The following is a 14823-nucleotide window of genomic DNA, read 5'->3' as shown; positions in this document are numbered from 1 at the left end:
TAAACAAATCAGAAAAGTACATATATTTTCATCTTTAATGTTTTAAATATCCAGATTACTTGGCACATAATCATTTGCTTCTTTTTGCATTATTTTGTATTTTTCTAAATCGCTAATTCTATAATAAGCATAACAATTTTGGCAAAAAGTTTAATATTTATAATGAAATATACATCTACAATAATACACAAGACGGTGACATTTCATTACAAAACAAGTCATTGATTATTTTAGAGAATAAGTCAAATGAACTGTAGATTATTATTGTGCAAAATATTTACAAGCACTTATTTCTGCCTCTTACAGTGTTTCACAGTGAGGTAGAAAATAATGTCAAAACATGGATGGAAGGTATGCAGTTTGATTCTATGAAAACAGTCTATTATACATTTGCATTCTTTTGTGTGCTATTTTTAAGCTGGTCATTGATGTGTTAAATAGCCCAGCCTTCTGCAGAGGATTTCAAAAATCTCAGCCATACACAAAATCATGGTGATAATAGTGAAAATATACATAGCACTGAGGAAAATGGTCTTTTCAAAGTGCCCAGGTACCATACACTTGGTGAAGTTGAATGTCTTGTCCAGTGAACTGGCATCACAGAAGTACAGCGAATGAACCAGGAATCCAAAGAGACGACTCTGGAGCCAGAATGCTGCCACCTCCAGGACGATCCGTAACAGTACAGAAATGATGTAGAACACTGTGTATGTTGGTCGTTCCAGAATATCCTCTTGGTCTATGTTTTTATATGCCGCATACAGATGGAATACGGCCCCTGGAACAAGAACAGTCACTAGCTGCAGGGCCCAAAACACCTGCAAAAACAAAAGTTTTCCACAATGAATATTTTGTAAGGTAGGTCCATTTTTTGTAAATAGTAAATAGCTTTGTAAACCTTTCTTGCAAAAAAAAAAAAAAAAAAAGAGAGAGAGAGAGAGAGAGAGAGAGAGAAAAGAAAAAGAAAATAAACAGATCTTTTGTAATATAAATGTCTTTACTGTGACTTTTGATCAATTAATTGAATAAATACATTTTTAAATCTTACTTACCCCAAACTTTTGAAGGGTAATGTATCAAGATTTAAAAAAAAAATAAATAAAGAAATAAAATTAAACATATTGTACACTTAAGACTGGAGTAATGATGCTGAAAAATGATCTTTGCATTACAGGGATAAATTACATTTTAAAATATATTTAAACAGAAAACAGTACATTTCCTAAATAAAGCCTGATATTAAATAACTTTTTTTTTTTTTTTTTAGATAGCCTAAGTTTAAAATAAAATAAAACCATAAAATGATTGTACAAATAGTTTAAGCCAATGGAAACTATGAATTATAAAACTTAGCTGTTGCTTTTCTTTTAATCTCACACTCCATTAAAGCTTTCCATCTGTTTTTGCAATATTACCTGCGGTGTTACAGGTCTGAACTGATTGTAACAGAAGAGGTTGAGCTCCCTCCTGTCGGGGTCACAGCTGAAATGAAGGGCCTCATTCCCGTAAACCGCAAATCCCAGAACGCCCAGAAAGAACATGCGCACAGAGCCGAAAAACAGGGTGTGGAACTGACCAATCACAGTTGGAGGCCGGAGCTACAAAAACACCACGAATCAAACAAGATAAAAAAAAGGGTACGTCACAACATAGCACCACGAATCAAACAAGGTATATCACATATATATACATAGCCTATATCTATAATACTATATAATTATATAAGCAATATTCTATATATATATATATATATATATATATATATATATATATATATATATATATATATATATATATATATATATATATATATTATATGTATACTTACAAATATCACACACACACACACACTCACCAGCCACTTTATTAGGTACAGCTATTCAATTGCTTGGTAACACAAATTGTCCTAATCAGCAACACAAGGCGTTACATTGCAGCAAACTCAACTTGCAGAGCGCAAACTTCTGGAGGGTGCATGTGTTGATGATTTATTGATGTAGTTGTACCGAGCATCAGAATGGGGAAGAAAGGGGATTTAAGTGACTTTGAACACGGAATGGTTGTTGGTGCCAGATGGGTGGTCTAAGCATTTTCAAAAACAACTGCTGATCTACTTGGATTTTCACCCACAACCACTTCTCTCTAGGGTTTACAGAGAATGGTCTGAAAAAGAGAAAATATCCAGTGAGCGGCAATTGTGTGGACGAAAATGCCTTGTTGATGTCAGAGGAGAATGGGCAGACTGGTTAGAGATGATAGTGAGTGAGTGACGTGACATACAGCCAAGTATGGTGACCCATACTCAGAATTGGTGCTCTGCATTTAACCCATCCAAAGTGTAAAAACACACACACACAGCAGTGAACACACACACACACACCGTGATGAAACAAACACACAATTAACCGGAGCAGTGGGCAGCACAACCATTTATGCTGCGGCGCCGAGGGAGGGCAGAGTTAGAGATGATAGTGGGGGTTCGGTGCTTTGACCCATACTCAAGGGCACCCTCAGTCATTTCACACACACATCGAACCCTGAAGCGGGGAGCAGTTGGGGGTTCGGGCTTGGCTACAGCAGCAGTCAGGAAGGAGACCACACCGGAGTGCTAACTCTCCTGTTCAGCTAACTCAGGATGGGCTACAGCACGGAGGCTACTAACAACAGGAAATTTGCACATTTGGCTCACCAAAATTGGACAACAGAAGATTGGAAAAACGTTGCTTGGTCTGATGAGTCTTGATTTCTGCTGCGATATTCAGATGGTAGGGTCAGAATTTGGTGTAAAGAACATGAAAGCATGGATCCATCCTGTCTTGTCTCAATGGTTAAGGCTGCTGGTGGTGGTATAATAATGTGTGGATATTTCTGCTGGGTCCATATTTTGACTACAGTGTACCCACTTTGGGCCCCTTAGTACCAAATGTCCTGAGCAATCGCTTTGGGATTTGAAAGACGCACAGCCTACCTGAGTATTGTTGCTGACCATGTCCATCCCTTTATGACTACAGTGTACCCATCTTCTGACAGCTACTTCCAGCAGGATTAAGCACCATGTCACAAAGCTCAAATCATCTCAGACTGGTTTCCTGAACATGACAATGAGTTCATTTTATTGTGGTGGTATAATGGTGTGGGGGATATTTTCTTGCTGACCATGTCCATCCCTTTATGACTACAGTGTACCCATCTTCTGACAGGTCTGTGCAGCCGACAAATTTTGCAGCTTTGAGAAACTGTGTGATGCCATCGTGTCAATATGGACTTTCAAAAACTCTGAGGAATGTTTCAACTCCTTGCTGAATCTATGCCACAAAGAATAATGCAGTTCTGAAGGCAAAAAGGTGAGTCTTTTGTGAAGGGGTCCAACCTGCTACGAGCAAGGTGTACCTAATATGTTGTGTGTCCACGATTGCTATATATATAATATATATATATATATATATGAATTCTGTTGTCTCACCCATGATGTTTAGAAATTCCACGATTGCTTTACTGAAGATTGAGACAAACAAAACTGTTGAAATCAAATGTTCTCTAAAACAATAAAAAAAAAATCTGTTGACTTAATTTTGTCACTAGTATGAAGCATCCATTAAAACTAAATATTGGCTATTAAAATGCAGAAAACTTAATAATGTGATTTTTTTGATTTTGCTACAAAAATAGTGAAACATCAGAAAAAATAATATAAAAATGAAACCAACACACGTTGCCTTATACTTACACATCCCTCATAGAAGTTCTTGATGTAGTTTAAGGACATGATAATGATTTTTTTTCTTTAAGTTGAATTACTCTGTAATGCTTTGCCCTCATTTCAGACCTGATGCCTTTTGCTGAGCTCCAGCTCAAACGCTGCCGCTCCTGTTGACCTGTGCTGCATATTTCCCTTTCATCTGCTCTACCTTCCTCCATTTACCCACGAGGTACAAAAAGACAACAAAAAGGGAAAAACAAAGGGACTGGACATGTGGTCAACACATAATCCCCATTCAACTACATCAGCAGAAAAAACAGGCCTTTGAGGCATAAAGGGGCAACAGCTGACACAAATATAACAAATGTAAGGCTTAAAGTGAAATTAAAGAAATGTAGACATGGAAATAAAACAAATGCAATAGCTGATGTTTTCAAAACAAGCTTGTAAATGTTTTCAAAATATTGCTTATGCCTTTTTTTGGAAGTTGCATGCATATGCAAATATGCATGCATACTTAGTCATTTTTGCATATAGCATTTTCTAGTTTGATTTAAAAAGTATCACCAGAATGAACAAACAAGAAATACATTTATTCTGATTATATTTTGTAAACTTACCAGCCTGATCCCAAGTGGACAGTTTATCCTCCACATTTAACCAAGCATAAAGCAAGACCTCATGGGAAACAATTGTCTGTCCCAGCGCCGTCACATATCAAAGCTGATGAAGCCACTAATGAAAAGATCAGCATTTATCCATATGGCTTTCATATGCAATCTGTGCAATTCCATGCAAACAGAGGGTCATACCGTGCGATCCTGAAAACGTGCCGCTCTGAGAGCCGGGCTCTGCTGATAGATTCTTTTCACACTGAGTTTAATGGAGGCTTGGTCAGAATATCTGTGCTGCTCAGGGCATTGGTTACTAGAAGAACTGCAGTGGACTGTATAATGAAGAACTTTTGAAGTAAATATTGGTGTTGTATGCTTACTGTGCATGCATACATTTCAAATTATTTGGTCTTTTTAAAATAATGTATATATTTTTTTAATATGTTGCATTTGTTTCATTATTTCATTATAATTAAGCACATTACTGCAGAATAGTAATTTTTAATTTGAAATCAGCATAGACTGAAGGTAGTACCATGAGTACAAACATGCTGCACAAATACTTTTTATACAATTTAAATAATATTATTACATTTTTTCCATGATAAATTAATGAGAATTTTTTATTACATGAAAATAATGGAAAGAAAATATACTTAGCTGTCATGAAACAAATCCCACAATACAAAAATCAATCAATCAATCAATCAATCAATCAATCAATCAAATCAATCAATCAATCAATCAATAAAGTGCAATATGACATATTCTTGACATTTCATGAGGTTCTCAATTCCATATTATAATATCATTTAAATAAGCATAAATTATAAGTTATAATTAACTGTAACTATATAATATTGTAAACAGTTGTAGTTAAAACAAAGGGAAAACACAAAACATTTGTGAAATAAAAAAATTTTTGCATACATTTTCATACCAAACATATCTGATTACAATATTGTGATCCTAACAATATTAATACTTTTTTTAATAATGTCTTTGTATGTGTTTTTCTTGTACAATGAAAAAACAAAACAAAAAACAACCACAAATACAACCAACCAACCAGTCACACACACTCATAATTTATTTATCCCACATCAAGTTATTAGAGTGAGAAATTATGCTTAATTTATATTAAACTACAAATCTCACAATGCAAAAAAAAAAAAAAAAAAAAAAAAAAAAAAGAAAAGAAAGTACACCTGGACTTCTTGACATTTCATGAGATTCTCAACTTCCTATTATAGTATACAATTTCTAAAATGCTCTGGTTGGTTTTGGAACATTTTTGCCTTGTCTACAGATTTCACAACAATCAGACAGTGCTTGACAGAATTCACGCAGATATTCTCAATCTACAGAGCATGGTTTGAGTCTCAGCGTGTTAGACGATCCATCCTGATTATTTTGAGGTCTGTCTGCCTCTGCAGCTGCTGCGTTTGTCCTGTCAGCCGCTCTGAGAGCTTCTGCTCCTCTCACTCACTCCCTCACTTCTCCTGCTGGTAAGCGTTTCCTCACGTCTCCTGAATTTTACCCAACATCTCATGCACTGTCTTCATAGCTTTTAAAACTTGACTAGTTTGACTGCATGTTTGATTGTCACATGGTAAAGGTAAATATATATATCGACATGTGCTCAGCATGAAAAGCATGTTTCAGTGCAACACAGCATGTGTTTTTAGACTCAATTTCTATGTTAAAATCTTGTGTGTCTGTTGAATCCTTGAACATATCAGAGCAAGAGGAATGGAAATATATTCAAATGCGTGAAGGTTCAGTGTAGGTCAGCTGGAAGGCAGAAAAACATTCTGAAATCTAAAACTATTTTGCATTTAATTTAAATTTTTATTTTTTTATTAAATGTGCAATGCAGTTTTACAACATATCATTTGAACACTCATAAACGCTGACATGCTGGGGAATAAACAGACAAGTTGACCATATTGAGAGTCTCTTGAAATAGACTCCAGGCCATGAACAGGTGCCATGTGCTGTTCTTGTGAAAGGGGGAGTTATCAGCATGGACAGAGTGGCTAAATTTAACCAGATGAGCAGGGTAAACAGACAGTCAGAGGACAAACAACCCCAAACAGATCTTTACAATAATTAAGAGCAAATACACATAAAGCTGTCGTTGCACTTCATGATCTGATCTGACTGTGTGAACTGTTCTAAGAAAGATTCTGTAGTTTTAAAGTTTAAATTATGTTTCATTTGAAATTATTTTTGAATAGTAATACAATCATGGAATTTCTACGTCACAATATCTTTGGGTTTTTTATGTATACAATTTGTTCATTACTTTAGAACCAAAAATTGCTGTCCCTGCTATTGCATTTCATTACAGGGAACGTTCTCAGAAAGTTCTGGCAAGGGCCTCTCAAAGCTATGAACAAACGTTCTTCCACAAACAGGAACAGAATGTTCATTCAAAATGATGTGGTCTTTAATAATGTTCTTAAACGTTAGCACAAAAACTGCATTTACATCACTCATGGAATGTTTTTTTTTTCTAAAATATTTTAGTTGGATGTTCATCTTTCTTTTTTTAAATGTTATTACTTGTTTCAGAATGTTCAGATTCACATTCAAAGGTAAAATCCTCATAATTTTTTCAAAATGATAAAATGGAATGTTTGTTAACATTCCCATGACTAAGAAATTTAAAACATTTAAAAAACTCAACATTTTGAATGTCCAGAGAACATTTACGAATTATGTTTTCATAACTTAATGGGAACATTAAAAATGTTCTAAAAATAATTTATATTATTTTATTTATTTAGTTTTTTTGCTGGGATCATGCCTAACATTTTACAAAATGGTTTCGTTTTTTTACAAATAGTATTAAAAGTAAGAATTTCTATAATTCATTAATTCACAAAAATATTAAAAAGATGTATTTCTTTGTATTTTATGAATCAAAGTAGACTAACTTCTAAATAAAACGTTAAACGTTTTTCTCCAAAAACAGAAAACTTTACCATCACATTAAACAATATAAAAGCACACTGTATAAAAATAATTTTTTAAAGTTGCAAATAAATTAAAGATTACTGGAGTACATTTTAGAAAACACTATTTCAATCATTCTAGTTCAAATTTCTTGTTTATTTTAATGTGTCACTTGCGGTTTCTTGAATTGTTTGTGAAATTTACTAGCAATTTCTATGTGAAAATTGTTTCAAGGTGAAAAAACAAGAAAAGAATCACACTTATAGTACTAACAACATTTAATCTGAATCAAAACCTGTGATGTGAATGGCTCTGTTGTTCAGTCTAAAAGCAAACAGATTTATCTCATCAACTTTGACTGTCTATATCCTTTCTCAGTAGCAGACTTCCATCAGAATGGAGAGCTGTTCCCAGTCTACAAATGGTGACACCAAGGCTGAAGTGACCCATGACCTCACCGAGGATCTGAGTCAGCAGCTGGAGGACATCATCAGCACCTATCAGGTGAGCGAACAGCCAGGTGAGGCTGAGGATGTTGAGGAAGAGGCAGTTCCAGACAAAACCAAAGACCAGAAAATGGAGAAGAAGATGCTGAAAGGCCTCGGTGAGTCACATGCAAGATATTCCATTAACTCTATTTGAAATGTCATTAGTGATCAATTAAATCAAATTATTTTCCTACTTAACGCTATCAAATTGTGCAACCAAACAACATTGTGTAACTAATCACAGGGAAGGAAGCCATGCTGCTCATGCAGAGCCTGAATAAACTCGGAAGCCCTGAGCAGAAACTGGAGGCTCTCATTAAAAAACACGCTGAACTGGTGAGTACAATCATCAACAATTTTCCGCCTTTGAAATATAAAAATAAATTACACTTTTTAACAAGCTATCCTCATTAAAAATACTAGTTAAAGGGATACTCCACCCCAAAATGAAAATTTTGTCATTAATCACTTACCCCCATGTTGTTCCAAACCAGTAAAAGCTTTGTTTGTCTTCAGAACACAATTTAAGATATTTTGGATGAAAACCAGGAGGCCTGTGACTGTCTCATGGACTGCATAAATAACAGTGTCAAGGTCCATAAAAGGTATGAAAGTTGTCGTCAGAATACTCCATCTGCCATCAGACGTGCAATCTGGGTTATATACAGCGAAGTTATATAATCATCCGTGCCACAAGGATGCGCTTTCATACCTTTTATGATCTGTTTCTATCATTCCAACGTAAAAAAAAACTTAAATATTTAAATAATAGTAAAATAAATAAATGATGAAATAAACACATAAATTAATAAATAAATAAATTAGTAAAAAAATATATCAAGTAATTTCCATAAAACTTTCTAAGCTGTCTTTTCAGTTTATGGTTTGAGATATTATATTGAGATGGCTTTCTCTTAAATAAAAGAGATCATAATTATATTATGTGTACATGTAACCTACAGTTGGAGGAGCACCGCTCGGACCAGAAACAGCTGAAGGTCCTGCAGAAGAAACTTCTCCAGGTGCTGAAGGAGAAGGATCAGCTTCAGAGCGAACACAGCCGAGCCGTTCTGGCCCGCAGCAAACTAGAAGGCCTGTGCAGAGAGCTGCAAAGACACAACAAGACGCTAAAGGTGACAATATCATGGATATGGTTGTGTTAAAACATCTGAGCTTGTTTGAACCACCGGTATCTGCTAATGAGCACAAATCAAAACCTGCAATCAATATTAAAAACCAAAAGTGTATCGTGTTTTCCATTTTGAAACGTTCTTAGATTTCAACATTGAGAAGTCACACTGAAACCACAGTCTTTTACTATGCAAAATCACAATACACTGAAACAAACTGATTGTAGGGTTTACTCTAAAACAATTTTCACTCCAAAATTGCTAATAATTTCACAAATAACAAGTAATACATTGAATTTGTAGAAAGTATAAAGAATTCATACTCTAATAATAAAAACATTTTAAACAAAAGATAAAGTTATTTTTACTAAAACTATAAAACATTGACAACTGCAGGAGGAAACTCTACAGCGGTGCCGTGAAGATGACCTGAAGCGGAAGGAAATCACCACCCATTTCCAGAGCACGCTGACGGACATCCAGGCCCAGATCGAGGAGCACAGCAGCCGAAACAACAAACTGTGCCAAGAGAACAGCGACCTGGCTGAGAAACTCAAGGACCTCATATCTAAATATGACCAGCGAGAGGCGGTGAGGGAAAACTACATTAAAAAAATAAAATAAAACTAAATTAAATTTAACTTTTTTTAAATTTAGTCCACATAGTTTTTTTTTTATAAATTTTTATTTCGGTGTTAGTTATTTTATCACATGAAGGTAAACAAAATGAATTTGTCCAAGATGTAGATAAGTGTGTTTCTTTATCGGAACAGATTTGAAGAAATTAAGCATTACCAATGAATCCCTCACCAATGAACCAATGGATCCTCTTCAGTGAATGGGTGCCGTCAGTATGAAAGACCAAACTGCTGATAAAAACATCACAATAATCCACTCCAGTCCGTCAGTTAGCATCTTGAGAAGCGAAAAGCTGCATGTTTTTTAAGAAACAAATCCACCATTACGATATTTTTAAACAACTTCAAACTGTTGAATCAGGCGAGAAATATGCACAGATCAAGGCAAGCACTGTTTACAAGTGAAAACAGTCCAAAACCATTCTAAACATATATGGGTAGATTTTGATGTGAGAGGACAACAGGGGAAAGACTTTTTCACTGGAGGAAGCATTATCATGGATTATGGACTATTTTTGCAAGACGCAATAGTTAAAACCTAAAATGCCTTGATGATTCATCTTAATAATGGATTTGTTTCTTACAAACATGCAGCTTTTCACCTCACAAGATGTTAATAGATGGACTGGAGTGTAATGGACATTAAAAAATAAATTAAATAATTAAATTAACTTTTTTTAAACTGACTAGTTTTTTTTTTATTATTAATTGTAGTTCTCAAGATGTTAATAGATGGACTGGAGTATGTTTTTAATCAGATGTTTGGACTCTTGTTCTGATGGCACCCATTCACTGCAGAGGATCCATTGCTGAGCAAGTGATGTAATGCTACAAATCTCCAAACCTGTTCATTTGAAGATACAAACTCACCTACAGGATAAGTACATTTTGTTTTTAGCAAATTTACATTTTTGGGTGAACTATTCCTTTAAATAGCATGTGGTGGCAATAAATACATTTAATAAAGACTGAGAGGTTGTCTTTTGACCTTCATGCAGAATCTTGAAAAAGTGTTCAAGCACAGAGACCTGCAGCAGAAATTACTGGAGACAAAACTCACACAGGCTAACATGATGCTCAAAGAAGCTGAGGAGAGACACAAGCTGGAGAAGGAACATGTGAGTAAAACATCTCAAGATTTCATATAGTAAAACATATTTTTATTGCACAAATTACATTTCTGCTAGTTTGAGTCCAGTGAAGTTTAAACAATGCATTACTGCCATTGTGCAATGCAGGTAACTCCTGAAATAAGTTTACTGTTGTTTTCTGAGATTGTTTACTTACTGTACTTCCGATCTATAATTGTTCTCCAGTTACTGAAGCAGACTGCAGAGGCCAAAATACAGGTTAAACTTCTGAAAGGACAAGAGACTGACATGAAGGCTCAGGTAAATTTACATCAAATAATACACATTACTATTGTTCTCTCAAATCATATTTCTTCAGAAATTAACAAATTTCTTTTCTGTCAGCTTGCAGTATATTCTGAGAAGTTTGATGAATTCCAAGGAACGGTTTCTAAGAGCCACAATGTGTATGCCAGCTTCAAACAGGACATGGACAAGGTGTATATCTCTGAAATAATAAAATCTGTTCTTCAAATTTTTTGATATCATCCTCATACATACCCAACCCCCCTGAAACTTCAGCACATACTTTTCAGAAATGTGGTTAGGTCCAATATGGAAAACCTTTCAAACCTGTTGAAACTTGTTTAGAGTCTCACATTAAATGCATCAATTTTCTGTGTGTCTCTCAGACCCTGAACAGAACATTAGGGTTCATTTCTAGCATATTAATCAGGGTTATTATTGATAACTAAGACTTACACTATTAAAAACATTTTTGTTAGTTGAAATAAATCTAAAAAATAAATTTGCAGAAAATCTTAAACTAAAGGAAAATGAGAAATGTTGCATTGCCAACTAACTAAAATAAGTTTAAGATGAAGCAGTAAAATTACTAACTGGAAATGAATAAATCTAAAACTGAAACTAAAACTTAACTAAAAATAAATTAAACCTATACAGTAATATATAAAAATAAAATAAAATAAAACCCTTTCTGTTAATTAAATATCTGAAATTCTGAATTATGTTAATTAAAAGAAATAAACTGAAATAAATCTGAAATGAATTAGGTGAAAAACTTAAAACTAAACACAAATTAGAAATGTTGCCTATGTTTCAGCTGAAGCACTAAAAATACTAACTGGAAATGAATAGACTTAAACTAAACTATAACAGGAATAAAAAAAATTATTAAACCTAAACAGTAATATTTAAAATAATTATAATAAAAATAATATGACAAATGCACACAATAAACTTCCTAAAACTATAACCTAACATTAAAAAGAAAACTGAAATTTAAAAATAAAAGCCAGTTCAAAATTTGAATAAAAATATGATGTGAAATGTGAAAATATGATACTATAAGAAGATGAACTGACTTTAACTGAAATTGAGTGTTTACTGCTGTTCTTTGGTATTATTATTACACACTACTGTAAAGCTGCTTTGACACAATCTGTATTTTTAAAAGTGCTATATAAATAAAGGTGACTTGACTTGATTAGAAATACTAAAAAACACTAAGCAGCCTGCTGTCTGTCTGATGTACATGTTAAGATGTTGATTTGTCTTACAGATGGCAAAGAAGATGAAGAAGTTGGAGAAGGAGGCAGTGGCCTGGAAATCCCGTTTTGATGGCTGCAATAAAGGTCTCATTGATATGGTTGCAGATGTAAGTTGCTCAGGTTATGTATCAATCATACATCAGTATGGCTGAAATCAGTTAACCATATCAAGTTCTCCTAAGAACCTTTTAGTAAATAGTTCTTATAAGAGCCCATTTTAACCATTTAATAATCTAAAGAAACTTTTTCCACTTTCCAAACTTTCGTGCAATGGATCCATGGATGTTAAAAGTTCTGCGATCAGCGCGTGTTGGAAACTATATGCCTATTCTAATAATTCTGCATTTTAAACGCTCTATAGAAAATATAAACATCTATTATTTATCATAATTACTGGTTGTGATTCAGTGGAGAAGCTGGTGCAAATAAACAGGATACTGATCCATCTTTCAACAGCAAGCGTTTTGTGAATCCTGCATTGAATTAACAGAGATTAGAGAAGCAGTTGTCAGTAGAATGAAGTGTTTGTGGGCGGGTCAAGTTGTTTGCAGCCGGCCAATGTAGAACATAGGCGCACATTATGCAAATGTGTTACCCCGTGACGTGTAGCTGTCACGGAGGTGGGATTCGAATTACTATAGACTCGTCTAGGCTGTACAGAGTCGATTCTTTATTTTCGGGAGACAATAACTTTATTTATCGAGCACTTTCAGCTTTACAACTTTGCAGATCATTTACATTCACATACAGCTACATTACACACTGCATTAAAAGGCAATATTGGAAATGGCATAATAGGGGCACTTTAAGAATTTATCAGCTGTACAATGAGAATTAAGAGAATAAATCTTCACCCAAATAGTACTGCTGAATTTTTTATAGTAGATACAGATTAAATATGATCAAGATTTTCTCACGCAGAAAGCGCTGAAGGAGAAGGAGTTTGAACTCATCACCCTGAAGACCCAGAAACTGGAGAATCTGTGTAGAGCGCTTCAGGATGAGAGGAAGACCCTGTATCAGAAGCTCCACGGGTCACAACAGCCTGTAGCCGAAGACTCGGCTGCTAGCGAGCCAATCACTACTGAGGAAACTACAGAGGAAGTGGCAGTAGCTAAGGAGGAAGTGACAGTCTCAACAGAAGCGGTCACTCAAGATGCAAACACCATCATTGAACCAACCTATAAGTCTCCCGCAGATGCGACGCTGCTGACCAAAGAGCTCGCCAACCTGAAGGCAGAGAAAGCTCGGCTACAGGAACTCTCGACAGCGTTCACCATCCACCGCCATCTGCCACCAGAGGCCTACGAGGACTCAAACAGCTGCGTTGAGAGCGCAGACGACACTCAGGATGAGCAACAGGTTGACACAGAGTTCAACTTCACAGAGGAGACCGTCACAGACACACTGTCTGAAGAACATCAAGAGCTCAGAGACAAAGACATGCAGTCGGTGGATTAGACAGACTCATCTCAATGTCAGTTTGTCACATTCACAAATAAACTTTATACAACTACATCCATGTGTATCGCGCTTGTTTGAACTTTGAAAGCATGCATTCATGTAGTATAATGTATTTTATGATAGATGTCATTATAAAACGTGAGGTTATACAAAAAATGGTTATATACAGTGCATGCATTTGGAGAAACTTATGTTTGAAATAATAGCCAATTATTTCCAATTTCACTCATATTTTTGTGAAATTGTTTTTCGAGTTGGCAGATGAGAACCTGTGGATGAACTTTGGTGAGTATAATTAGAAACCCTCGTGAAGTACGTATTATGTTACAAGAACCAATAACAAAATATTAGGGCCAAAGCAGATGTATAAACATTGTAAAAAATTTTAAATCATAGATCATACATACGGTTGCTTTGATTTAGAATAAAACTTTTAATTGGTCAAATCATTTTAGAGGTCTTAAATAGAAAAAAGACGCAAAACTGACAACAAAATTACATTCTCTAAATCATTCTCTAAATGAATGAATCTTCATTTCACTGTATTCATAGCCTATCTAAAGAACGTTGTAGCTGCGACAATGTAAAAAACGTGGATGAATTACATCAGGATTTAACAGTTATGCAAGGCATTAATTATTCATTGTGATTATTGTGGGCGTTGGACTGTATAATGAAACTACAAACAAGTAGGCTACTGTTTAATATGTTTAACTGGATTTACAAGATTCCTAAATTACGTTATGGAAGGTTTAATTGCTTAATTGCTTTTTTGGGAGTGGCAGAATTGGTCTAAAAAATGGTCAAGAATGCAAAAGTGTCTTGGCAGTCTCTAACACTGCTATATAAGCAATTTCAGACAATTACACGGCCCTTCTTCCAAAGCCCCACCTCCAAATATATGACAGCCAATCCGATCACAGCAAACGCGAACACCTTCTTGTGATTCGCAAAAAACGCAGGCCACCACTCTGTATCCAGAGTCAGCTGATTCATCACAACTGTTTGATATCTGTCAGGTAAAAAATAGGCACATTTTATATCTAGTACAGGTCTTGAATTTCGGTGCAGGATTACGGGGATCGCGCATAATTCTATTGATTCCCACAGTTTCCATTTTTTTGTAAAGCGGGAAATTCCCACAAATCTTTCAGCATGAAAGACGCTCTGGATAGATGATGGAGTGT

The 14823-nt window shown here is 35.0% G+C and overlaps 2 protein-coding genes across 4 annotated transcripts; one reads left to right on the top strand and one right to left on the bottom strand.

Annotated features, from left to right (window-relative positions):
• Nucleotides 1-73: 73 nt before the first annotated feature.
• On the bottom strand, nt 74-4568 carry LOC109107421 (gap junction epsilon-1 protein-like). 2 transcript variants are annotated; one of them, XM_042743205.1, is made up of 4 exons: nt 4513-4568; nt 4321-4435; nt 1416-1598; nt 74-818 (listed from the first exon to the last, which is right to left on the bottom strand). In XM_042743205.1, exons 2-4 carry the CDS (start codon nt 4354-4356, stop codon nt 423-425), a joined length of 615 nt encoding a protein of 204 aa, XP_042599139.1. In that variant the 5' UTR covers nt 4357-4435; nt 4513-4568; the 3' UTR covers nt 74-422. The 2 variants fall into 2 exon arrangements, with proteins under 2 accessions (XP_042599139.1, XP_042599138.1); XM_042743204.1 differs by lacking the exons at nt 4321-4435; nt 4513-4568 and adding an exon at nt 3728-4013.
• Nucleotides 4569-5673: 1105 nt separating this feature from the next.
• LOC109106796 (beta-taxilin-like) lies at nt 5674-13690 on the top strand. Of its 2 annotated transcripts, none has more exons than XM_019120050.2 (10): nt 5674-5822; nt 7654-7879; nt 8008-8099; nt 8726-8896; nt 9290-9484; nt 10530-10649; nt 10848-10922; nt 11007-11099; nt 12184-12279; nt 13094-13690. In XM_019120050.2, exons 2-10 carry the CDS (start codon nt 7672-7674, stop codon nt 13631-13633), a joined length of 1590 nt encoding a protein of 529 aa, XP_018975595.1. In that variant the 5' UTR covers nt 5674-5822; nt 7654-7671; the 3' UTR covers nt 13634-13690. The 2 variants fall into 2 exon arrangements, with proteins under 2 accessions (XP_018975595.1, XP_018975596.1); XM_019120051.2 differs by having other exon boundaries at nt 5696-5822; nt 7657-7879.
• Nucleotides 13691-14823: the final 1133 nt, after the last annotated feature.

This window comes from Cyprinus carpio, chromosome B17, assembly GCF_018340385.1.
Source record: "Cyprinus carpio isolate SPL01 chromosome B17, ASM1834038v1, whole genome shotgun sequence".
Taxonomy (NCBI): domain Eukaryota; kingdom Metazoa; phylum Chordata; class Actinopteri; order Cypriniformes; family Cyprinidae; genus Cyprinus; species Cyprinus carpio.
The sequence above is the reverse complement of the archived record's forward strand: the minus strand, read 5'-3'. Positions and strand labels throughout refer to the sequence as shown.